The sequence below is a fragment of the Lygodium microphyllum genome, chromosome 28 (genome assembly GCF_053477565.2).
Source record: "Lygodium microphyllum isolate KBCC chromosome 28, Lygodium_microphyllum_v1.1.10, whole genome shotgun sequence".
NCBI lineage: Eukaryota > Viridiplantae > Streptophyta > Polypodiopsida > Schizaeales > Lygodiaceae > Lygodium > Lygodium microphyllum.
In genome coordinates this window covers 17,234,173-17,260,576 of record NC_141162.1, presented here as the reverse complement: position 1 = coordinate 17,260,576, position 26,404 = coordinate 17,234,173, and the positions used below count along the sequence as shown (strand labels likewise).

At 41.4% G+C, this 26,404-nt stretch overlaps 1 protein-coding gene across 3 annotated transcripts; it reads right to left on the bottom strand.

Annotated features, from left to right (window-relative positions):
• Positions 1 to 26,404, bottom strand: LOC148011206 (BTB/POZ domain-containing protein At1g04390-like). 3 transcript variants are annotated; one of them, XM_087670516.1, is made up of 9 exons: positions 26,156 to 26,404; positions 25,338 to 25,455; positions 3,833 to 4,355; positions 3,609 to 3,742; positions 3,077 to 3,516; positions 1,716 to 2,870; positions 1,469 to 1,615; positions 463 to 1,387; positions 1 to 388 (listed from the first exon to the last, which is right to left on the bottom strand). In XM_087670516.1, the coding sequence occupies exons 1-8, from the start codon at positions 26,275 to 26,277 to the stop codon at positions 946 to 948; spliced, it is 3,081 nt and encodes a 1,026-aa protein (XP_087526642.1). In that variant the 5' UTR covers positions 26,278 to 26,404; the 3' UTR covers positions 1 to 388; positions 463 to 945. The 3 variants fall into 3 exon arrangements, with proteins under 3 accessions (XP_087526642.1, XP_087526641.1, XP_087526643.1); XM_087670515.1 differs by having other exon boundaries at positions 1 to 385; XM_087670517.1 differs by having other exon boundaries at positions 1 to 241.

Sequence of the window (26,404 nt, the reverse complement as noted above, 5' to 3'; positions counted from 1 at the left end):
TGATCAAGTGTAGGTCCGTATACACGATTAGAAATCCATGGCAACCCCATATAAGAAATAGTGGTAGCAATAAGCATGATCATAATTTACTATCCTTACAGCAAAAGTGACCTGTGTCAACTGCACATACTTTTCCAAAAGTAAAATCTGACCCAAGTCTGTCTCATATAAACCCTTGAGCAAAAATTCTGCTGTAAATATGACAACTCTGCCATTGTAAAGAGCATTCCAAAAGCCTTCGCTGCAATAATACAACAGCATTCCCTTGGTTCTCTCACTCAATCTTCTCAAAATATCTAATCTTGAAACTGGGAAGTGAATGATAACAATCACTCTTAAAAGAACAACGCATTCAATCTGATGTGAACAAGTGTATGTCCTTTGTCTGCTGTCAGAAGAACAGATTCAGAAAATTCCTAATATAGGCAACAACAATGGACTAAGGTAGGCAATAAAAATTACCTCTATTCAGCAACAAGAGTGCAAAACACCGATCAACTGTACAACCCTTCAGAAGTCTGTCCATATACATTCTCATGCTTTCTGCATACAGTAATGGAGCCCAACGGACTACATCCATGCCAATCACACTTAAACAAGGATGTCAGTCAACCTGGAAATAGACTTGAGAGAGCCGTTTATTTAATCCCTTTCGCAAAGACTTGAGGCATTCTCAACATTCATTCCCAATCCTTACGCCATGCAAATCAGTTCATTCCCAATCCTTATGCCATGTCTTTGATCTTGATTGTGTCAAATCAGTTGCAGAAAGATCTGCATGGCATTAAGGAAAGACCAGATTTGACCACGCTGGAACAGAGAGATCTGTAAGGGACTTTCAGTATCTTAAGTCATCAAACCATGAATGCACTCAATCCATGTCAGCATTAAGCCACAGTATATTTGCCTGTGAATTTTCAAAAGCAAGCATGCAAATATCAAACTTTATCGTGAAGCCATGGAAGATTGCACATGAGCAGTCCGAACTGCATCTACCATATAATCATCTAGTAGATCCAGCTCCCCATTGTCCCTCATTCTTATGTAATCAGCAGAGATGCACTGTGCTACTAATTCCACCAGTTCCCACTGCTGATAAAGGGCTGCAAATTTCATGACTTCTGGGCCTAAATGCAAACTATTCTCTAAGCGGCTTTGTATAATGCTTAGGCATTGTTCCTTCAGATCTGGGAGTACCCACTGATCAGCAATCTGTGCTAGCTCCACATAGGATTTCAGATGTTTTATTTGTTCTTCCTTGTCAGAGAAATCCCACATGCAGCCTGCTTCGGGAAGCTGTATCTGTGGCAAGGTAATAGAATACAAGTAATGCAGAAATGCTCTCAGTGCTTCCAGACCAAGAGGAATCTTGACAATTTTGGAAACACTGCCAGTCAACAAATTTGAACATGAGAAAGGAGCCCATTATAAACTTTTTTAGAAGCTATACTGTGAAATGAAATCAGACCTGTCCTGCATGCCAGAACGGAAGAATGCTTCAAAATAAGAACATCGAGTAGAAAGCATTGGACGATGTGCATGTAGATGTTTCTGATCTCCAGCACTTAGGATGCAACCAGCTTGAGATCTATCCTTATCTTCTAACAAGATATCCCTGGATACACGAATTCACATGATTGAGAAATTATCCCATATTTCCAGCATGAACAAAAAACACAACACAAATTTATAAACCAACAGCTGGAAACACTTACGCAAATTTACAGCCCTTATTGCCAAGCGCAGGGGAAAAATCATATGTATCATAAAAGCTTCCCCATGCTGGTATCTTTCCTTGAAGCAATCTTGACAATATATCCATATGACATTGTTTTGCAATTAGCTTTACTTCCAAAACAAGACTTTCCTCCAGGAGCACAAAACCTTTATATAGAAATTCCAATAAGGCCACCACTGGTGCTTTATTAACACGCGATCCAAACCGTACTTCCACCGGACAAGTGTTAGTAGATCCATTTGGGGTCATGGATTGTTCCCCATGTAAGCATGCCCCATCCTTCAAATTGGAAGGTAATAGGTTGGGGCACTTTGTGATGATTATTACTTTGTGTGCATAAATGTGGCTGCCATCAGCAAACACCATTCTTATGTCAGCTGACAAGGAATCATTAAATAGCTTCAGCATGTTATTTCTTGCAGAAGGAAACCCATAAACTCCACAGCAAGCAAGACAGCATGCGGCCAACTGTCGGACACCTGCAGCTGCAGTTGTGGAGGAAGCCAATACAAGGAAACGATGTTCAAGATCCTCATCTGGAGAACTATCCCAATCCATAGGTTCTGATAGTCGCTTCTTCAATGCTAAATTCAAAGCCTTGGCAGTATCAGATCTACGAGCCAGACTTGCAAAGGCCCAAAGAGAAAAAAACAATATAGGGTCATCACCCTCCCATGGATTACTGTCAGTCCAGCAACAGATGGAAACATCAGAAGGTATACAAGTACCCAGATTGATTTGAGGTAAGTGCGTTGTAGAAGGGTGCGCTTTTAAAGCTTTACTCAAAACTTGAAGAACACCTTGTTGAACTAGTTGCTGATGGCAATGTGTCGAGCTAGATAAGGAGCAAAGGGCTATGATATGCATAATTGTAGTCATGTTTTCTGAAGCTGCTGCAGAACTGAAGGGCAAAGATAGCTTGCAAATGAAGGAAGGGAGCCAATCATAACCATGTTCGCAAAGGGCATTTTCAAGACAGCGCTTTGCCACACCTGCAAGGTATGTTGATGTAGAAGAAAGGAGGAAAAGAACAGATTTGCAGATTCTAATGCCCTCCAAACCAGTAAGATTGAGAGAACTTTGAGTTTCCACTTGAAAACCTCGTCTGTCCACAATTTTCAGCAATGTTGCACTAGTAAAAACAAGCATCAAAGTGGTGTCACATAAGATATTACAACAACATTCATACAGCACTATAAATTTATACAACAACTGGAAATTAATACAACTTTATACAACAACCAGAAAGTAATATAACTTCATACAACAACTGATAAGTGTAACCCACAGATCAATAAGCATAAATAACTATTTGAAGACTAGAACAGTGTAATTTACCAAGCAAAATTGACTATTCTTGTTATTGATGTTTCTTGCTGTTTTGAACTTGTAAGGCTTTCTTCTGTAGATGTTTGGGCATGGATTGCAAGCCAACCAAAAATATCCCATAGACAAGGTGCAAGTGTACGATCACTTTTGAGTGTCTTACGATTAACCTCTGTATTGTGTTTGCCAGATAGACCCCCAAAGTCATATAATTCCATTAGCAAGCTGCATAAGACACCAGCAAGCCCAGCCCGACAAAAGAGCATATGGTGATTTCCTGCTACTTTGACTATCCCATGAGCTGCCTGAGAGGCTTCCAAAACTAGCAGGTTCAGATCACGAGATCGCCTTGCATTGCAGATATGTAATCCTTCAGCAATCGCATTAGTTATATTTCTACAAATGGTATCTAAACAAGAGATGCTAACTGATAGAGAGAATGCAGGCAATCTCTGCATGCAGAAAGACAAGCAGTTAAACTTCTCTATAAAAAGACCATCATGAGGTCCAAAGAGATTGACAGACTCTATTCTGGAATACGTACACTTAATGAAGTTATAAAGCGTAAGGCCTCAATTCGAACAGTATAAGCTTTTGATGGGTCTGTATTGCTCATCAAAGAAAACCATAACCCTTCTTTCTCCTGCACCAGGCATAAGGCAGCCCCTCCACACAAGGCTGCACCACATATAGAATCAAACCATAGTCGGTTCACAATTCTGCAAGACGTGAGAACCCCAACAAAAAGAATGCAAATAAGTTCAATACCTAGAGCCGAAGAGAGCCTCAAGGCAGCACAGGAAACATTTTCATTAGCACTGGAAGTTTCCAGGAGGACAGATTTGTGAAGATTGGATTTGCATCCTACATCAAACCTTAAGATTGTCCAGCGGCGGAAACATGCAGTTAATAGATCGGCTATGGCCACATATAGCAGTGTACCATCACCATCAAGCTTGTCATGCTTTTGTAGTTTACTTGCCAGAGTGATTGGGACATCGAATTCCTTAAACAGCTTGAATAATTCATCTTCAGTTATGCCTGTTCTAGGTTTAGATGTCTCAATGATTATTTGCAAACCAGTAGCACAGACAACTACTGTACTACTTTTTGGACATAAAAGCAAGTGGACTAGAGGGAGCACAAGCCTTCGAGCCCCAAAACCAAGGATTAGGTTTACATTGGCAGTAAGCAGAACAAGTGTTATTTCTGCAGCTCTGTGGTAAACCTGTTCAGTTCCTGCCATAAGCAAGCCCTCCAAGGCAGAAATAATATCATCCAGCAAGGTTCTCTGCAGCAAATCCAAGTCCATAAATGTAAGTTCTATCTAAACTTACCAAAATCCAGGCATGCATAAAGATATATAGTAAATAAGGTCACGAAAGTATTGCCTGTATTTCTAAAATACAACCTATTGATACAGAAGCATGCATTTTGATCAATTACAGTGTCATAAACTCGTGTTGCGCAACGTAATGAGTTTTTGGATGAAATGCAGACACATCCAGATTTTGAACCTTTTTGTCAAAAGACAAAAGGAAGACTTTATCCTCTTCCAAGTTCCCATGCTCTCTTAATACTCACACCAAAATGCTTGCTGCAAAGTTGTAAACAGATCGATTCCATATGTCTTCCGATATGCTCAACTTGGGCCAACTACAGCGGCCAAGATTGTCCTCCTCCTTTCCTCCCCCCTTGCAAATTTTGTTGAGAAAACTATTGATAGAGGGCAATGCTCTGGGGTCTTAGTTTTGAAACCTCAAGGAGAACAACGTAGACATATGAGGTATTCTGTTAAGTGCATCTTGCTAGATGGATTGGTAAGGTGTTCTAGCTTAACCAATGGTTTGTGGAAGTAGGAAACGCATTCTGGTGGAAATGTAGTACAAACATCAAAATCTATGTCAAATGCTAATTAGACCATATACACTATCACTAGGATGTGTTTTTCCAAGTTCACAATTAGCACGTAATTAACTCCTAGCTCTTTGGGCAGGCAAGGTATTGCATAAGCTGTGCAGGGCATGGGCAAGTCCATTAGCAGCAAGGGTTTAGTGTTAAAAAGTCAAAGATAAATTAATTGTTTTTAATGTGCAATTCCTAGGCACGCATTTAAATAATTTGGGGCCTGTGAGCTTTAGTGCCAAAAGTTTCACGAAACTTGTTAAACTTGGGGAGGATAGCCAATGTCAAGACCAAGGACAGTACATTTAATCATTTTTGTACAAAATATGCTTTTTCTGGGGAGAAAAATGTGGAAAAGTTAGGAAAACACAATTAAAGTAAATGTGCTAGCCTTGGGCAGATGGAAGCTGTTTTTATTATTTCCCGGGCATGGGTCGAAGCTAGACAGAACATGCAAGGCTGGAAGAGGTTGTGCTATGCTAGTAACAGCTATGGGCTACTTTAGACAGCATAGCCTCACTATCTAGGGTTGCATGCAAGAAGTATGCAGTCCTCTCTCTCTATAGAAGGCAACAGTGTTGCTGTTGACTGCTGTTTTGGACTGTATTTCCAGTTTTGTGCTGAGATTGTCAGTGTAGAGCCAATCTGCGAGAGCAGATACTGAAGAACAAGTTACTGGTTATGGACTGCTAGTGGTTGAAACTCTTAAGGTTTCACAACAGTTACAGATCTTTCTGTATCTAGTTGAAGCAACTCTCAATAATCTTAAAGAACTACTTCAAGGGGCACTAGGCTTTAGGGCACCATTCATTTTTGTGTGGTGCTGTAGGAGCATTCTAGCCCCACTTTTATTTCCTTTCTGTTGCTGAATTTCAGCCTTTAAGATTAACTGCTTGCAGTTTAGAATTTACCACCCTTTGATCATGGTTGTTCCCATAGATTCATGGGTAGTTGCTCTCTTTTTTCTTCCATTGTGCATGCAAGGCCAAGCTGTTTTTCTTCTCTCCCAAGCACAAGGGGTCAAAGCTGGACATCAAAGTGTCCCAACACAATAGAAAAACCACTCGTATCCTTTTAAAATAATTTGATGACTTATTAAATTTGTGTCCTTTGTAATGAATAGATATCTTGAGGAGTGCATTAGAGCTGGCCACTAGAGAATAGTCACATATTATGGTGGATCAAGGAATGGGTTAGAAGAAAGATTGTACAAACTTCTACCTATATGACACGATTGGGTGGGTGCATGTGACCAAAACTCCAGCATATCAAGGCCAGACTCACACATAAAAGGTATTAATCCCTTGGAGTGTGGACTAGATCCACCATAATAGACAATTACAATTAGCAAGATCATGGAAGTTTATGTATGTGCATATGTAGGCTAAAAGTTATATAATGCACATATCTTTGCATAGAAAACTCGTATGAGAATTCTAGGATTGTTTTTGTAATGTACTTAAAAAGAGCTTTGAGATGATATCTAAATTGGGGATCACTTGACACTAAATTTCAGGAGATTCCTAAAATTTAGGAGATCCCTAAAGTTTAGAAGCCTTAGATTGGCCTTAAATGCCAATTCTAAAAAATCAGGATGACATTCTCAAAATAAGTTTGTATTCTACTGAATTTGGTGGCTTCTATTTCTTAACAATGCTCGGCTCAAAAAAAAAAAGCCATATTAACAAAGAGAAGAGTGTCGAGACACTGTGTCAAAAGTGGATATAGCAATGGAAGCATGAAAGAATGCTGAAATAAAATGTTGAACACAAGACAAAAGAGAAAACACAAGAACATTGCAAAGAGGAACTCAGAGATGTGCTCAGGAAATGGAATCCATATACAAACACAAGACAATCGTGTACAACAATGAGTCATTGACTGCATGGGCACTAGCATTAACTCCCTCTCTCCAACAAGGCATGCACTAGATTTGCAAGTGATGAATGACTAAATGTAGAGGAGCCCAAATATATAGGACAAAATAATGCCAATAAAGTGATCAAGCAATCAGTATTTAATGCTGGTCGACCAGCAATAAATGCTAAAATGATCACCATAATGACAAATAAAAAACACCTAAATAACATTGAAATGCCTGTCCCACTAAAACCCATCCCAAACTCACTCATGAGCTAACTACACTGCTAATACCCTCTTGCACATCTTGGGTGATCTCATACAATACAATGATACAATGATAATGGCTCGTCATAGTCCATACAACAAAGACCACCAAAATAGAAGTGGGTGATCAAGACACCACCAAGGTGCCTTGAAGAGAACTTGATGTCAATGTCGATTGTATCAAAACCTAAAAATAGAGAAGAATCATAGCCCCTCTCTATGTCTATCATCAATGCCTTGCAGTAGCCTACATGATCATCCTGTCAAAAACGCCTCTAAACATACATGAATATGGATTCCCCACTTATGGCCAAGACTGCCAAAGTGTCCCTCCATGTGAACTCGAACTAGTAGCCAATCCTACGCTTTGTCAAGTAGCAGCCCATCATGAACCTTGAAGACAATGGATCCAAGTCAGAGTCGAAGGAGGCAAATGACTCGATGGAGGAGTCCATATCCTATTGCTTCTTCTCTTTCTTCTTCCTTAAAGCCCCTAACTCTTTGCAATCCTTGCACAAATGTCCCTTCTTACCACAGTAATAACACAGAGCCTTCAACTTCTTCTTCCTATTACCCCTCTTTGAAGCTGCAAATGCCTCATTGGAGCCATCATACTAAGAGGGAAGCCTCCCATGTAACCGCAAAGATGCTTCTGTTAGCAGATTAGTCAGTTCATGGTTGAGTCTATACATGTGGTACAGCGGGCTGGACACAAAGATATTTTAGGCCTTTATTTGCTAGCATTTATTGTGTTTTGGCATTACTTGCAGCCAATCGGCCAGCATTTAATGTTGGCCGACCAGTCATATTTTTGGCATTTATTTGGCCAGTATATTCTCAGGCTCCCTCCTCCATATTTCATTCATCACCTAACAGTTCTTGCAGAGAGGGAGCATGTGCTAGTGCCTCCACAGCCAGTGACTCACATTGCTTCTGTACTCTCTCATATCTTGGTATATGGATTCCATTTCCCAAGCATACATCTGAGTTCTCATCTGTAGTGTGTTCTTTCTTTCCCTTTCTCTTTTGTCTTGTGTTTCAGCAGTTTATTACAGCTTTATATTTACACTTCCTTTGCTGCACCGCTTTTGACATGGTATCAGATTTCAGGATTTGTGTTCCTGCTATGTTTTCTTGCTGATTTCAAGACTGTTTTCACCCTTGCTGATCAGGCGGTTGCTGCTCCAACCAAGCGACCTATTTTATCTGCGTTTTTTGCTGACATCAGCATCCGTTTCAGCCTGTGTTTTGGTGCCTCTGCATCTTCTCCTAGCTGGGCACTTACATTATCAAGACGTTTTTGCTGTTTTTGACAGTTTTTGACTGATTTCTTGACTTTTTACAACAACTTTTGTCTTATTTTGGTCAGATTTTGGGTTATATTGTATGTGAACTCTTGCTTTTTGCAATTTGTGCTCGTTGATTTGGCTGTGTTCCCTCTCCAAATACCTTCTTTTCTCTATTTCTTTTCTAAATCCTCTACAGATGACTCCTTCATGCACAACCCCTAATGACAAGCTCCATGGACCTAATTATTACACATGGAGTACGGTGATGAAGGCCTGGTTTATCTAGAAGCGGTTATGGTACGTGATTGGCGGAGCTATGGCACATCCTCAACAACCTTCTTCTGTTCCATCTGATTTTGATAAAGACAACCATGAGGAGGCAATGCTTTACATGGGATTCGGATGATGCTCGTGCTTATTCGACATTACTTCGGTGTATTTCCAAAGAAGTCCTACCGGCAGTTACATCCTGCAGGACAGCTTCAGACGTATGGTCGAAGTTGCAGTTGATGTACGAGGCTCCTTCCACTATGAGGGCCGTTACTCTCTATGGCCAGCTCCAACTGAAGTTTAAACCCAAAGATACGATCCAATCATTCCTACTTCGAGTTACCCAACTCCAAGACCAGCTTCGCACTATGCAATCTACCCTATCAAAGGCATATCTTGTTGATATGGCACTCTACAAGCTTCCTCAGGAGTTTGATGGAGTGGCGAATGCTTTATGGGCACAGACATCTACGACTCCTGTCAGTTTTCTTCATATGTCCTCGATGCTACTTGAGCATGAGGCTACTTTGCTACTACAGGGGAGGCTTCCGTCACATTATGGAGGTTCAGGTGATGCTCCTGCCGCTTCAAAGAGGGGTTTGAAGACAAAGAAGTCGAAGGCTCAGTGTTACCACTGTGGCAAGAAAGGTCATTTACGAAAGGACTGTAACGAGTTAGCAGCTTCCAAGAAGAAAAAGGAGCAAAAGACAAAGCGGGATGTGGACTCCTTTGACAAGTCATCATCTGCCTCAGATTCTGACTCAGCTCCTCCGGCCAAGGCGAAGTCCAAGGCACGGAAGGGATCCTCTTCTTCGGATCGTGGGAAGGGCTTAGTGGCCCCTTCCTCAGCTGCTTTCTAGTGGTAGTGGTGATGTCATCCCTCACGACTCTCCAGTGCTAGAGAGGGAGTGTGAGAGGGTGGTGAGATGGGGCAGTCATGCCTCATCTATATTTCTATACAAATGCACAGGATCCAGAGAGAGACATCCTTGACGCATTGACCGAAGTCTGGCAAGTACAAATCCTAGTGCTGGGATTGACATCCAGGTTCATGATGGGTTGGTTACTTGACAGAGAGCGGGTGGCTTTCGTCTGGAGCTCACATGAGGGGAAACTTTGGCGGTCTGGCCAAAGAAGGGGAATCCATGGTCATTTATGCGCTGTGGCATTGGTGACAGGTTGGTCATGTGTGCTATATCAGAGGCATTGTTGACAAACATTGAGAGTTGCTATGATCTTCTCTATTTTTAGGAGCTAGTACAATCAGCATCGATATCAGGTTCTCTCCGAGGCACCTTGGTGGTGGCTTACACACCCACTACTTGGATATCCATGGTTCTACTATGATGGACCTTGTTGTATGTACTATGATGCGACATTATCATTGTATATTGCATTATATCAGATCACCCATGATCTGAGAGAGGGTGTTAGCAGATTAGTCAGTTCATGGTTGAGCCTGTACATGTGGTACAGCGGGTTGGGCACAGAGATATTTTAGGCATTTTATTTGCCAGCATTTATTGTGTTTAGGCATTATTTGCAGCCAGTCGGCCAGCATTAAACTAGTCATATTTTTGGCATTTATTTGGCCTATATATTCTCAGGCTCCCTCCTCCACATTTCATTCATCACCTAACAATTCTTGGAGAGAGGGAGCATGTGCCAATCCCTCTGCAGCCGGTGACTCACATTGCTTCTGTACTATCTCATGTCTTGGTATATGGATTCCATTTCTCGAGCATACATTTGAGTTCTCATTTGTAGTGTGTTTTTTCTTTCCCTTTCTCTTTTGTCTTGTGTTTCAGCACTTTATCACAGCTTATGTTTATTTCAGCACTTTATTACAGCTTCCATTGTTGCACCACTTCCAACAGCCTCATGCTCAAATAGCATGGAGGATATATGGGTAAAGCTCACTGGTGCCAATGATGTCTAGACCCACGAAGCATTGGCTACTCCATAAAATGTCCGAGCTTGTAAAGCACAATTCCCACAAGATGAGCCTCTGGAAGAGCGGAGTGCATGTGACGAAGCTGATCTAGTACCTCTATAACATGAAGCAAGAATGACTAAATAGTATCCTTCAGTTTGAACTTCATCCGTTAGAGCATCCATACAAGATAACTGTACACATAGTCGAGGGAGCCTCGTACAACATTTGAAGCTTCATCCATATCGTTGAAGTAGTCCTGCAAGAGGTGACCACCAGAAGAATCTCTTTAGAGATACAACGAAGAAGAGCAGAATAGGGATAGGCATCATCAAAATCCCATGTGAGCACAATTTCCTCGCGCTTGTTCTCGTTGAAATCAAGTAGAAGAGGAGTGGGGTGCTCAAGATGCTCAATAGCTCTAGAAACAACATATCATGACCACTTCTACACAAACCATGCTTTCATAACAGTACTCCATGTTAGGTAATGAAGGCCATGAAGTTTGTCATCGGTAGAACAACAAGGGGGGGGCCATCTAGGGAGAATAGGAAGAAAAAATAAAGGAAAGAAGAGGAAAAGACAAAGAGTACAGCCAAAGCACAGCATAGACTACACTAAACAGAGTTTGCATGTAGTTTTGAGGGTTAAAGATCACAAAATATGCAAAAAACACGAAGAATCAACCAAGATAAGATGAATAGAGGCTGAAAAACCCTATCGCCTAGCCTTCACGAGCTGATAATACTATAAACGTACATGCTACAAGTCAAAAGGCAAACAAACAGGCATTAAATGTAGTCGCCAATAGTAGTATAACGCAAAAATCAAAAAACGCAAGCAGCAATAGCATTAAATGCAGTCAGCGCAGCCTGTAAGATGAACGCAGCAGCAAAACACAAATTTTTTATTACAAAAAAGTCCCAAAAACTGGTCACCCAACGCAAACTTCTGATGGTAGAAAAGACCCACGATAAGACAGATACAGACTGAAAAACCTCTTGCCCAGCCTTCAAGAGCTGAAAATACTACAAACCCAAATGTTGTAGGTCCAAACACAAACAAAGAGGCATTAAATGCAATCACCAATAGTAGTATAATGCAGAAAATTAAAAAATGCATGCAGCACAGCTTGTAAGATGAAAGCAGGAGCAAAACGCAAATTCTTGATCGCTATAAAGTCCCAAAAAACTGGTCGCTCGATGGCAACAGAAAAGATGATCAATAATCAGCTGAAAAACAGCAACCCAAATGTAGATCCTAAAATTTGATATCATGTCAAAAGTGGATGCAGCAATTGAAGCATGAAAGAATGATGAAATAAACTATTGAACACAAGAACACTGCAAAGGAGAACTTAGAGATGTGCTCGAGAAATGGAATCCATATACCAAGTCACATACAACAGTAAATCACTCGCTACATGGGCACTCGCACCGGGTCCCTCTCTCCAACAGGGTATGCATTGGATCCACAAGTGATGAATGATTGGATGTGGAGGAAGAGCCCAAATATATAGGAAAAAATAATGCCAATAAAGTAATCAGGTCGGCCAGCACTTAATGCTAGTCTGCCAGCAATTAATGCTAAAATGTTCATCATAATGACAAATAAAAAACACCTAAATTGTATGCAGAAATCACTTGGAAAATGCACACAAAATCGCGATTGGAGGAGAAAATGCACTAACAAGCAATAAACTGACTGCTCTAGAATGAGCTACCTCCTCCATCAAAACAAGTGACAAACAGATTAGAGCTCCTGAAGTCCTCTTTTTGACTCTGACTAAGGGTCACAAGCAAGAGATAACAAGGCATGACAAACATGCCTACTAACAAGTGCATCAACTTTTCCCACACAATGCTCAACCAATGGCTACTCCATTGGATTCAACTATGAAGCTAACTAGGGACTCACCTACTCTTCTCTTCCACGAGCATACCTTAATGCTCCGAAGCCATCTCATAGGAATATATGTATGCATATGTTAATGTATATTCATGGTACTTATGCTTATCGCTTGTATTTTTATCATGGACTAACATTTCAAGCCTACAACGATTTTGACTAGGCCGAAGACTTGGATACTCTGTGTCACAAGGACGTGTACTATGAATACTTAGCTTTGTTATTATTAACTTGTGCACATATGAGTTGTACATGTGAAGGGCAAGTCAATTAAAGCACAGTGACAATCCAAAACCTAAGTAAAGCATTGGGAAACAATGGAAAAAGTTGTTATAAGTCGTGATGAACAAGTTCTCGTGGGTGTGTGATGTCATCCTATCATTCTAACATCCATCATCATTGAGCATTCTATCAATTGTGTTTGTCGTGTTGCCGTGCATTTTGTGCTCTCTGTGTTTGCACCACATTTCTTTACACCTTCGATGATAATGCAAGAAAGTGAAAAAGAAAGGTACAAACCCCAAGGTATATGATCTACACTAAAAGTGGATGTTCACTCGATGTGCGCAAGGCAGGAGGACCCCTCCCATAAGAGGGCAAAAGGTGCCCAATGACAAGGTGTGCTCACAGCAAAATGACTCTTAACAATACCTTAGATTCCAAGTGGATCATTGATGGAATCCATTCAGCGGATGCTAATATAGTGGAGCACTAATCGCCTCTCCATAGGAATCAAAATCCCAATTGTCAATCAGGCCTTCCTAGCAATCACCCCATTTATCACTTTCTACCAATGCTTCTCATCAACATGCCCAACTCAATTATGCCACTTGGTTTGAAACTTCCTATGGTCTAGCTCAAACAGATTCCAAGGATTCTCAACCTAAGGTGGCATGGTAGTTTACCATCAAACACAAGTCAGAGGAAGGCTTGGGTATCATCAACCCCAAGCACTAGAGCCAAGCCCTAATAGGAAAGTTGTGGTTCAATACCCTATGCTAAGTGAGCAGACCTAGAGTTTCTTCTTCAAGAGGGATTATAAGAATGTCAATTGCATCTCGAGGGGGGCTTGAGGCCCTCTTGAGATGGATCTTCACTACAATACTAATCATCCTCCCTATCTTGTCAAGAGGAGTTTGAAACACACCCAATCACCTAGACAATGCAAGTCAAGAAAAGGGAGGGCCTGTTTGGAGGGACATTTACAAGGATGCAAATGGGGAGATTCTTCCACGTGCAGTGGGGAGCATAAGAGCAACAACTCAACGGCTCAACATTGACGTGGCAATGCTCCAATTCTCACCACTAAGGCCCATTGCGAGCGGTAGGAGTGTCATCAAAGCCCCCCAAATACCTCCTCCATCCTACAAAAGGATGGCAAGCTACCATGGATAAAGTGTTATAAGAGCTAGCTTTCCTCTAACTTCCTTGGAGAAGGATCCAAGGTTGTAGGGGAAGCCATGAACACTAGACCCGCACCTAGCTTGGTTGGAATTTATAAGTGGCAATTATAAATGTGTAAGGGCCAAGTCTTTGATGAGACGGATTGAGGTCTAGGGGAGTGAAGCTCGCTAGCTTCTTCAATCTCACAAAATTCACTAAGCTTCTTGAATCTTTGCTGCAATGGATCAACGAATATATACTATGCAAAATGATATGGATTGGGCTGTCACCCGTACCCAACAACCAAAGCATTGCTATATGGCAAAAGCAGTGCTATAATGTCTTGGTGCACAACAAACAGGTGAAGCCCATAAAGACAAAAGGGGTAAAACTTGCAACCATGAATCAAGATGAGTGAGATGAGTTAGATAAGCTTGCATGCTCTACCATAGAGCTTTCAGTGTCACATACTTTGCTCTTTAACATAGAGAAATTGAATCTACTTATGGTATGTGGCAAAGACTTGAGGAGTTATATGCTCAAAAAAGTGCAACAAGCAAGGTTTATTGGTTGAAATTTTTTATGGATCTTCGTATGAAGGAAGGTACAGCCATGTCTATACATTTGAATGAGTTTAACTCTATTTTCAGCCAGCTGATTGCTTTGGAGTTTCACATTGATGAGGAGTTCAAGGCAACATTTTTGCTATGCACTTTGCCTAAAAGTTGGGACACTTTTAGAACAGCAATGAGTAACTCCAATGCCATGCTATTATATTTAGATGTGGAGAGTTCTTTACTTATGGAAGAGCTAAATAGGCAAAATATTTCAGCAAACAAGTCTTCAAATGCACTGCCTATAGAGGCAGCTCCTAGCAGAAGGGTAATTTTGAAAACAAAGCATACAGCAAGTCTCATGGAAAAACTATAGAGTGACATAATTGTGGTAAGAAAGGGCACTTCAAGCGAGATTACTTTAAGTGGAAGAAAGAAAAGCAGAAGGGCAAAAGCACTAATGATAGCAAAGAAACATGCAAAGAAGAGCAGTGTGAAGATAGAGAAAGTCAATGTAGTCAGTCATGAGAGTGACAATAGCAATGATGTACTCTTTGCTTTTCTTTTAGTGCACAATCATTGATTGCAAATTCTGATGATGATGCACACTTGGATTCTTGATTCAAGTGCTTTATTCCATGTAACACCATACCATGAGTGGTTTTCTAACTAGGTGTTGTCCATTTGGGGGACAACTATGCATGTGACATTGTAAGAATTGACAATGTGCAGTTGGCATTTCAACATGGTTCAGTGTTCACCTTGCATAATGCGAGGCATGTACCCCAACTCAAAAAGAGCTTAATAAGCACAAGGTAGCTAGATGATGAAGGCTATCACACCACTTTTGGGGATAGCAAATGGAAAATATGTAAGAGATCTAGGATTGTTGGTAAAGGCACTAAGAGTGACACTTTGTATCCATTAAATGTATCTAGTGTGCGTGATCGTGTTGTCGCCATAGCAGAGTAGCCAAGTGTGTCTTTATGGCATAACTGGTTGGGGCACATGAGTCAAACTGAAATGAAAGTGCTTTCTCATTTGGGTTATCTACCGTGTTTGAGATATATTGATTTTGATCATTGCATATTTGGTAAGCATGCTCAAAAGTCTCTTTCATTAAAATCTTCACCCTTAGAGTTGGTACATTCAGATGTATGTGCGATGCCAAGGTTATCTCTAGGGGGAAAGAAATATTTTATTACATTTATTGATGATGCCACCGATAAAGTATGGGTTTATCCAATCTATCATAAAGACAAGGCATTAGATAAGTTTAAAAAATTCCAAACACTTGCTGAAAATATGACCAGCAAGACATTAAAGTGTCTTCGCTCTGACAATGGTAGGGAATATGTGTCAAAAGCCTATCAGGCCTTTAGTGAAAGCAGAGGAATAAAGAGGAAGCTCACTGCCCCTTATAATCCGCCCCAAAACAGTGTTGCAAAGCGTATGACTAGGACTATTCAGGAGAAGGTCTATACTATGTTGACTCATGCTGCACTACCTCATGGATTTTGGGCAAAGGCTGTTATGACAGCTATACACTTGATAAATCAGTCACCGAACAGGTCTTTTTTTTGGTTGGGAAGGGGAGGGGGAAAAATCCTCAAGAAGAGCGGTCGGAAAAGCCATCTTCGTATGCACACTTGAGTATTTGGCTATGAGGCTTTTGTGCATATACGCAAAGAAAAACCCAGTAAATTAGAACTAAAGTCCTATAAATACATTTTCCTAGGATATGGTGACAAGGGTGAAATGGAGTATAGATTATGGGATCCCGAGAAAAATAAAATTGTACATATCAATGATATTATTGTGTGAGTTTGAGGAAGTCAGAAGGGTTGTGTTCCGAGAAGAGATACTTGTAGGATACCAAAGAATGCCCACAATACAGCAGCAAATACTTGTTGTAAATTACCCTATTAATGTAGGGAATGATGCTGAAATTAATCAACAAGAAGTTGCCCATGATATACCACATGTCCAACAAGAAAATGTGCCATTAAAACAGCCAAAACATGCAAGAAAGCATGTTTAAACCATTTGGACAGCAAGCTATTAATCATAGTTACCAGGAACGGGGAACGGGAACGGGAACGGGATCCCCTGGAACGGGGGGAACGCCCAAAGTGAGGGAACGGGAACGGAGGGAACGGTATATATATATATATATATATATATATATATATATATATATATAGAGAGAGAGAGAGAGAGAGAGAGAGAGAAAGAGAGAGAGAGTCAACACTTGTCTTAGAATCTAGAGAGAGAGATCATATCAACCATAATTCATGAAATTAGACTCTAGAGACATAATAATCAAGTTTCAACAATAATAAAGATTCAAAACATTGTAACCAGCAATGGATTGTCGCATTCATAATTCAACATTGTAATCAACAATGTTGCATAAGTCCAACTGGCAACAAGTGTGCATTGCAAAAACACAAAATATGCACTAAACTTTAAAGCCTAAATAGTAAAGATCCAAGTTACAAGAGTTCCAATTTCCAAGTCAATACTCTAAAGTTCCAAAAGGCTAGCTACTAAGTGCTCTGGATCATGGAAGATGGCTCCACTGAGCCTGAATGCTCATCCTGCTGAACAACATCCTGCCCATCACCATCACCATCATCATCATCCTCATCTTTTTTCCAACATAGAAAAGAATCAGCCTTTGCAACTGATGTACGAGCTAGCAAGCGAAGATTTGAGCTCACATAAACTAGGTCATTCGTCTTCATTGTACCAAGACGATTTCTCTTCTTTGAGTGAATGTGATTGAATGAGCTCCATAGTTGCTCTAAACAAGAAGAGCTAATTGTTTGCCTAAGAATACGAATAGCCAAACTCTACAACTCTGGAGCTTCTGCCCCGTAGTCCTCCTACCATAGAGCAGCCCCAATATTTGTCCTGTCCTCTAGTGCATCCTCTGTACCAAACATCCCTAATGTTTGCCGATATACAGAGAGCTGATTTTTAATTTTGCGTTGCATTTCACGGCTAGGATAAAGCCTTGCAAGCAATGTGTTCCAAGCCTTGACCACCTCAAGGTCTCTTTCTTGCATCTTTCCTTGAAACTCAAGATCAAGCACATATGCTGCAGCATGCATAGGAGAGTCATACTCATTCCATCTGCTGATGCATAACTCCTTGATCTGCTCATACCTATCTGCATTTGGTTCCAAACTCTCCAACCTCTCAATCATGCGATCCATACCTTCATAGATCTTCCCAATGCATGAATCCATGCCATCTGCAAGCCTCAACATGTGCATAATAGGATCAATCATTTGGTTGGTGAAATTGACCTCATCCCAAAAATCTCTATCAGAAACATATGCATTACATAACACAGCAGTAGCAGTGGCAGCCCAAGTCCAATTTTCATACTCATCACTAGCAAATAGCTCCCTAATTGCACCTTTGCAATAGTGCAATCGACCAAGCATAAGAAAGTTATATGCAAATCGTGTATCCGAGTATTTAAGAAGTTCTTTGTCACTTCTCTTGCGAAACTCAGCATAGTACTAATGATTACATATAAATGTGATACTCTTGTTGCCTTTCGCAACAAGAGATGCAATCCATGGCAAGTCCCCAATATCCTTTAACAAGTTATTCAAGCAATGCGCCATGCATGGACTAAAGGTGATATGTGGATACATTGCCATTAAAATGTTTCCTGCTGCCCTGTTTGTAAGTTCACCATCTGCCACAAACTACACTACATTTTCTACCCCAACAGCCTGCACTGCCTCGCACCACTCGGAAGTCAATACATCTGCACTCTTTCCAGTCTCTGAAGCAGCATGACTACCAATGAAGTATACATCTCCACGAGAATATGCAACAACACCATGTATGGAACTATGGCGTGTGTCACTCCATCCATCTGCTATCAATGTCACTCCATTTCTTGCCCATTGATTGCGAATATTTGCTGTTGCAATCTCTATGGCTACTTTCTCCTTTTGAAGCAATGTAGTCCTGATAGTTTCTGATAAAGGGGGCTTATATGTGGGTCCATACTCTGCAATCTCTGTCACCATATTTAAAAAATAAGGTGACCTGGCTGATTTGAATGCAATATGGTCATGGTAAAAAAAGCATGCCACTATTGCATCTGTTTTCTCTTTTTTCTTTGGTTCCCATGAAGTATGCAATGGACTCTGTTTAACACCACGACCTGTTGCCATTGATGGTCCACGAGAAGGTTACGTAGCCACTAATCCTGGTGGTCTTTTGCATGAAGCACCATGCCCTATTGACCTTGGAGTCCATGTTGTTGGATCCACTGCTATATTTGGTGTCCTCCCGGCATGTGAATTCCCCATAGAAGTGGCTATGCGGTCAAGTAACTCCTGCCTTTTCTCAATTGATACATTGGTGCAAAAACGCACCTCTTTCCCCTCCTCATGTAGAAGATGGGCTCTCACTTTATCAGCCCCACTAGTGCGAGCATAAGAGCAAAGTTTACATTTCCAAGGGCGAGCCCCTCCACCTCTCAATGGCACCCCTGCATCTACCTCATCCCACCATGACCAAGTAGTGCTTCGACTTCGTCCAGTTGTTGACGAAGTACCTGCTGAGGATTATGAAGATCCCATAGATGTCAATGCTGCCATCTATATAGAAGTGACAAATAATCAGTAAACTTCAATGAAATTACAGAAATTTGCAGCCAACATTTCAACATCCATGTGTCAAAGTTCAATGAAATTGCAGAAATTTCAACCAAAGTTGAAAGTCCAATGAAATTACAGAAATTTCAACCAAAGTTGAAAGTCCAATGAAATTGCACAAATTTCGGCCAAAATTTCAACATGAGCATCGAGAATCAAGATTCCTCGGACCTCACCTAATCGCGGGCGGGAGTTAGGCCAAGCAAGCAATAGATGTGGGCCGCACGCGACGTAGGCGGGAGAGGCAGGTGGGCAGAAGTAGGCACGGCCTTGGCGAGGTAGGTGTGGCAGGCGGAGCAGGTGAGTGAAGCAAGAGTAGGCGGAGCAACGGGCGACAGGCGGGAGAAGCTCGCGGGCGACAGGCGGGAGATGCAGGCGAGTCGCGACAGCCTACAGGTGGACAGGAGCAGGCACGGGAGTAGCGGATGACAGGCGGGAATAGCGGGCGACACATTTTTTTCTAATTTAAAAATTATGTTGCTGGAACAGCCGTTCCAAACAGGGAACCGCCAGGGAACGGGCGGGAACGGCCAGGGAATGGCGGGAACGGGCCAGGGAACGGGAGGAAACGTTTCACCAGCGTTTCCTGGGCTCGTACCTCCCGAAACGCGTTAATCCGTTCCTATGCGCCGGAACGGGCATTCCCTGTCTCTATGCTATTAATGCAGATTTGCAGGCTGAACAACCAACAAACACTAATCATTGGGTCCATAGGTCAACCAAACATACCAAACAGCCAGACACGTTTGTTCTTGGTGCAAATTATGTTGCTGATTATGTAATGTTGACAAATTGTGATGAACCATCATGCTTCAAGGAAGCAATGGACAAAGAGGACAACAAGAAATGGCATAAAGCTATGCTATCAAAGATGGAATCTCTAAAGAAGAATGGTACTTAGGAATTGGTGCATTTGCCAAAGGGGTAAAAATTCCTACCACATGCAAATGGATTTACAAGATGAAGGTCACTTCTGGTTCCTCGCCAAAGTACAAAGCACGACTTGTTGCAAAAGGATACAAGCAAGAACATGGGATTGACTTTGACAATATATTTTCTCCTGTAGTCAAGATGACCACTTTTCTAACCATATTGAGCTTGATTGCATGTGAGGATATGGAACTCATACAAATGGATATAAAGACTGCTTTCATACATGAAGATCTACATGAGGACATATATATGCAATAGCCAGAAGGCTTTATGGCCAAAGGGCAAGAAAAGATGGTATGTAAACTCAAGAAAAGCTTGTATGGGCTAAAACAGGCACCGCATGAATGGTATCATAAGTTTGATACATCCATGCAATCTCAAGGAATCAAGTGGATCACTGCTTATATACCAAGAAGGCAGTATGTGGCAGCCTTATTATGTTGGATTTGCATGTGGATGAGGCAAATCACATTCTTGGCATGCATGTACTCGAGGACAAATCAGAAGGTCTTCTTTATCTGTCACAGCAAGAGTATGTATCCAAGATTTTGTAGTATTTCAATATTAGGGAGGGGGGACATAATCGGCATACCATTGCCTCCATATGTGAAACTCAGTGCATAGGACAGCCCTACATTTGATGATGAACGGACTAAAATTGCCAAGATTCTGTATGCTTCAACTGTAGGTAGCTTGATGTATATTATGGTTGCTACACATCCTAACATAGCATTTATGGTGGGAGTGGTTAGCAGGTATATGGCACATCCAAAGGTATCATAAGATATCTTAAGGACACAAAGGATTTGTGTATCTGCTTTGGAAAGCAAAAGGCATCTGTCATTGACTTTATGAATGCAGACTATGTTGGTCGTGCTGATTGTAGGAAGTTTACTTCAAGGTATGTATTCACCTTCATAGGGGGAACAGTTTCCTCGATTTCCAGGCTACAAAAGTATGTTGCATTGTCTACTACAGAGGTAGAGTATGTGGCTGCCACAGAGGCATGCAATGTATGTGCAAATGTATCTTGGTATGGTTGGTAGTATGCAAATTCCCATGCACAATCAGATTGCAATAGTCCAAAGTATGCAAACATTAATGTTTCCTAATGCATATGGTGCTCCTAGCATGTTAGGTTTACATGAGGGGCTAGTCAATTAATGCACGGTTTCATGCTTGTTAAGATAAAAAAGTTTCCATGTGCTTCTTGGTGAAGCTATGGCATTGTTCCACCTATAAACGAATGCAACTGGATAGAGAAGGGTGGCCTAGCAAATCATCCTCGGTGATGCACTTTATCTTGATGTATTTCAATTAGACCTAATTTACATTGAGCTCTTTCAAGTTCAACAAAGCATAGAAGGTCCAAAGTATTATCTAACGCTCAATGGGGAGGTTGCATCTCCACTCCCCTAGTGATGGACAACTCAATTATGTAGCGGATCTTGAACGTACTTGGTTTACATCCAAGGCATTGTATGTTGACAATATTTTTGCCATTGGGATCACTATTTAGTACTAGTCACTGTGAGTTTGCATACAAATATGTATGGTTTGTACCTAGGCTCTGAGACTATATATTTGCAAGGTTGCTAGCATGTATGGAATACATTGATGGTGCAGTGTACATTTGTAGGTGATGCAAAAGAAATACAATTGCATAAGTTACATGTTGTTTGCAATTGATGTATGCTTTACATGAGTATCACTTGTTGTAGTTAGTGTAGATTAATTAGGTCATTACCACCCTATTTGAGGAGGAAGGCTGGTTTCATGTGTTAGTCACCTTTGCACATTTGATTGACTTTTAATCAAATGCTGAGCAAAGCATTAAAATTTCATGTCCTTGTGACAGCGGCAATTGGTTGGTTCAAAATGCAACATAATGAGGCACGCCACCATTGTTGTAGCAATGCATGGAGTATTATCTATGTGGAGACAAACCTGCAAGCATACTGGCATGGGACGGGGACGGGGACAAAAACTAAGACAAGGACAAAAATTGTCATTTCTATCATCATGAGAGGGGGGCATGAACAAAACTAGGACAATGATGACAGTTGGGCATGGGAAAAAACTGGGACACTAGAAGGAAAAAATGGGTTTGGAATAGAAAGCTGGAAAATATTGTCCCATATCGCTATGCTTGCAAGATCCTCCAACAAAATCGAGCCCATGGGTGCATCACTGCGGAGTTGTTTGCTTACACTCAATCAATCAGGGACATTTTACTTTAGGATACAAAGATGCATGACACGACCTTTACCATTTGAGGTTGGTTCATTTGCTATGATGGGATTGGATGCCTTGCCAAATCAATAGGTACTAGAGCCCTTAGTGTCACGAACAAAGGTCTAGGAGCTTTTTAGAGTCTCACAAAGTGGCACATTGGGAAGGCCCACTACCAACAACTGACCTCTAGCGGAGAAAAGCTTTTTGTATATGCCACCTTGGAGGAGATCTGGTCTTTCATCATCCACTCCCTTTGAGGCTGTTTGGTGTAGCTTGAGAAGAACTCTTATCATCAATAGGAGCCCAACAGTTGTCCCTTCATGTCTAGGGCTACCATGGCTTGTTTTTTAAGCTATGAGATGGTAGCCCCAATGGTGCCCCTGAGTTTGCAAGCCATTTATATATGCACTATCTTTACGGATAAACCCTAAACATACTATGTCACCCGGAATCACCCTTATTTGTAACAATAGAGTGTAATGAGATGGAAGGTGCACATGCTTGTATTATGTAACAGTGAATGGACTGCTGTTGAAATCAGTTGTGGCTTGGTGCATCAATCGTTGTTGACCTAGGATTGGTGACTGTCTTGGACAAATTGTGGTTGTTCAAGCTGCGGGCGTGGCTATCTTGCGAAAAGCCAAGGTTGTCCCGGTAATAGTCAAGGTTGTGTAGGCTGGGACGTGGCTCTTTTGATAGAAGTTGTGGCTGATCTTACCTGTTGTAGGCAGATCATGGCTATCTATGCCTTAGGCAAGGATGTCTTGACCATCAGGACACTCTCACAACCCTGAAGAAGAATGCTTGCATGTGAGCTGTTGTAAATCGTGTGGCATCAGATCTAGGCTGCACACTGCTGGCGGTACCAATACAAAGTGTTGACTTGCACATCTAAGCTCATATTCCGGGGCTGTGATGCAGGCATTGAGCCCATACAGATACATGTTATAGGTTGCTAGAATTAAAGAACTCCAACTTCTGTCTTTTGTAATAGATATTCACACGGAAGTTAAGGAAATACTGCAAGGGTGCAAAGTTTTTGGGTCAACCTGTGTTCTGCTGCCTTTAGGCTTACTAAAAGCCGGTCTCAATGCTACACCCCCACCTTGGCTTCTTTCCTTTATTCCCCCGAGATGGCCCAAAGAGGCCTTGTATTCTTATGATGGGTTTGCATTTAGCTCCAGCTAGACTGTCAACCACTTGTACTTCTTCGACTTCATTCTAAGCAACATAATTTGTCACACTATATGTTGCAAAAAAACTAAGTTCCCACTCATTTGGCAGAACCATTGGATCGTGTCCATGATACTCTCAAAAAAGACCAACATGAAAAGTGGGGTGCATCCTCCAGTGAGTCATCTATTTGAAAAGATTGGACCAGATCCATGGTACTCGAAAAGAAGGCAAACATGAAAATCCAATAAGCTAGCATGTATAGTTGGCTCATTGATGATTTTGAAGCATCCTAATTACATTAGTGTGGATTCACCTTGTCCAGATCTCTTCAGTCTCTTTATGGAGTCTTTATGCACACACTGAAGGAAAGCAGTCCTTGCACACTAAAACACAAATGCACCCAACGGGTGGAATAATTATTAGGATCATGCCCTTGTGAAAAAAAATTGTATATAACACTTCAAACTCATCCAAGTCCTGTTGTGTCATAGCAATGAGGAGCAAAGGGGACTTCGCACCAGGTCCTCCAATCACAAATGTGGGAGTAGGTTGGGGAGGTCATAAACACATGGGCCAACTTGAAGGGTCCACCATTTCGTCTTATCTACAGTTACAAAGACTCTTGATTATGCACCAAGTTGTGTAGTTTTATCATGCATTTCAACTCCGCTATTAATGAAGTCATCCTCCCAATGGGATCAGGAATTGGCTCATATGATGATGACAATGTTGACCCTTAAGGTCAGCTAATGGCACATGCTCATGATGATCAGTAAAGACGAAATTACTTGTTGATGGAGACGACTGAGAGCAAAGTGATCATGATGCCATAGGATGGCTTTCACATGCTAAGCCAATGGAGCCAGCCACCCTACGATTTCCAGCACCACACTTTTGCAAGCATCAAGAGAACACATACAATGCAAAATAACATCCTTGAACAAAACTATAAACACATTTTGGAAGAAGTTTGGGGTGGGGGTAGGGCAGTGCAGTATAAGTCTTGCAACAGTCACAAATCCCCAGAACCTCCACAAACCTGCAGCAGTTTGCTATCTCGAAACTCTGACAGCCACAATCTTGAAGTATGCTCTAATAAGCTGTTCTACTGCAGCCTGATACTTGGTCAAACCTCAAGGCTGCTCTTTCCCTATTTGGGTGTTGCCTATGTGTGCATTGTCCTTACTTGCATACGTTGCACATACTTCAAGCCTCAAGGATCTTTTCTTATTAGACTTGAGGATGGATTTGGGCATGGGAAGAAAACAGACGCAAAGTTGAGAGTGTGTTACAATCCTAAATAAACTCCCAAAAGGCATGTGCACAAGGGGCCAGTGGCCTGTGCTGAAAGGCCATAGGATATTTATGACCCTCAAATGTCGAGTGATCTAGTATAAATAGTGGCTAGAAATTTACTATTAGTGGCCTAACTTCATAATGAGCCCTAAAAATGCCTCAAAACATAGATTGATATCAGCTTCTAAACTTTTTGCTCTATATTACTTTAGTTCTTATTGACTTTATTTGTTATTACTCATTCTCAGAAGTAAAATTTCAACCTGAAAGGTCCATAAGAGTTGCTAATTTAGAAACCTTTGCAACAGATTTTTCAGTCCAAGTCTGGACTGATTCACAAAAGTAAGCAGCTTATATTATACTCACTTTCAATTACATCCTCTAACTACTTACATGAAAATAGACACTGTGAGTTAATCAAGAAGAACGTTCTCAACTTTTAACCTGGCATAAAATTGAACCGCTAAACTCGAGGATGTCATGTGTTTAAAAAATGGGAATGTCAACATTTAAATGGACCAAATTTTATTGCACAGAGAAACACCACAGAAACAACATTATTGGCCCAGTACTCACATCAAGAGCATGTAGGTTTGCTTTGTGTGCACTGATAAATGCTTGGATGGCACGTACAGCCTGACCCTGCAATTCAGCATCTGTGCTGCACCAACTCTTCTTCCTACCATCATAGTGCCTGTGAGGCCAGGGGCAGAATGGCAAAATTCACAAATCCACCCCAGGATTTTGCGTGTGTAAATCTCAAAGCAGTCATCAAAATTCAGCTGGGACGAGCTGCAAAATCTTCAACGAGAACCAGACACATTGAATTAAATCGATTTGAACTGAAATATGCCCTTCATTAGATTGGCTACGTACAACCAAAATGGAAAACTCCAAATTGGTCTTAGGATAAAAGGATTTACAAATTTGAAGCGGTCATAAAGATGGAGCTGGGACTTGCAGCCCCATTGGTGAGCTTCAGCAAGAACCTAATACATTGAATTGAATCAGATTAAATTGGGTTGCACCCTTAGGTCGGGCCTGGGAGAATTTGTACAATCACACGGAAAATTTCAACTTCATGTCAGGATTATGGATGATGGTTTGAAACAGACATCAAGATTTGGGTAGAATGAGCTACAATCTCGTGCACGTAAAAACGTTGAATCGAGTCGTATTGGACTGCACACTAAGATTGGGGCATGGAGATGTGTACGACCAAAACGGGAAAGATTCAAATTCATTTCATAAAGATTTGAGGATGGATAACTTTGAGGCAGTCATCAAGATTTAGCTGCGCCAATCAGGGGACTATAACAAGAGCCAGAAACGGTGAATTCAATCGAATTGAATTGGAAAGCATCCTTAGGGTTACGGCAAATGGAGAAGCGTACGCTGCTGAAGACGAAGACGAAGCCCTCAAACCAAGGCCGAGAGCTCGCCTGAGACGATCCTCGTGAAGGAGAGGGGCACGGGGGGCAACCCCTCCTCCTTTGCCTTTGCCTGTACCCATCATAAACTAGCGCCTGATTATACTCTGGTAATCCTTATTCTCCCTGTACTGTATCGCAGAAAATTCCTCTGATACCTTCTGCCATGACCATTCAGATTCTTCCTTGAGTCAGTGTTCACGGAAGAGCGAG

Bases quoted from the DNA above. Each gene is read 5' to 3' on its own strand.
- LOC148011206 (XM_087670516.1), bottom strand. From the start codon at position 26,277: ATGATGGGTACAGGCAAAGGCAAAGGAGGAGGGGTTGCCCCCCGTGCC. The intron at 4,356-25,337 runs GTGAGTACTGGG...GATTTGCTGCAG, and splicing joins CAAACCTACATGCTCTTGAT to AGAACCTTGCTGGATGATAT. The intron at 2,871-3,076 runs GTAAATTACACT...TGTTTTTACTAG, and splicing joins AGAATAGTCAATTTTGCTTG to TGCAACATTGCTGAAAATTG.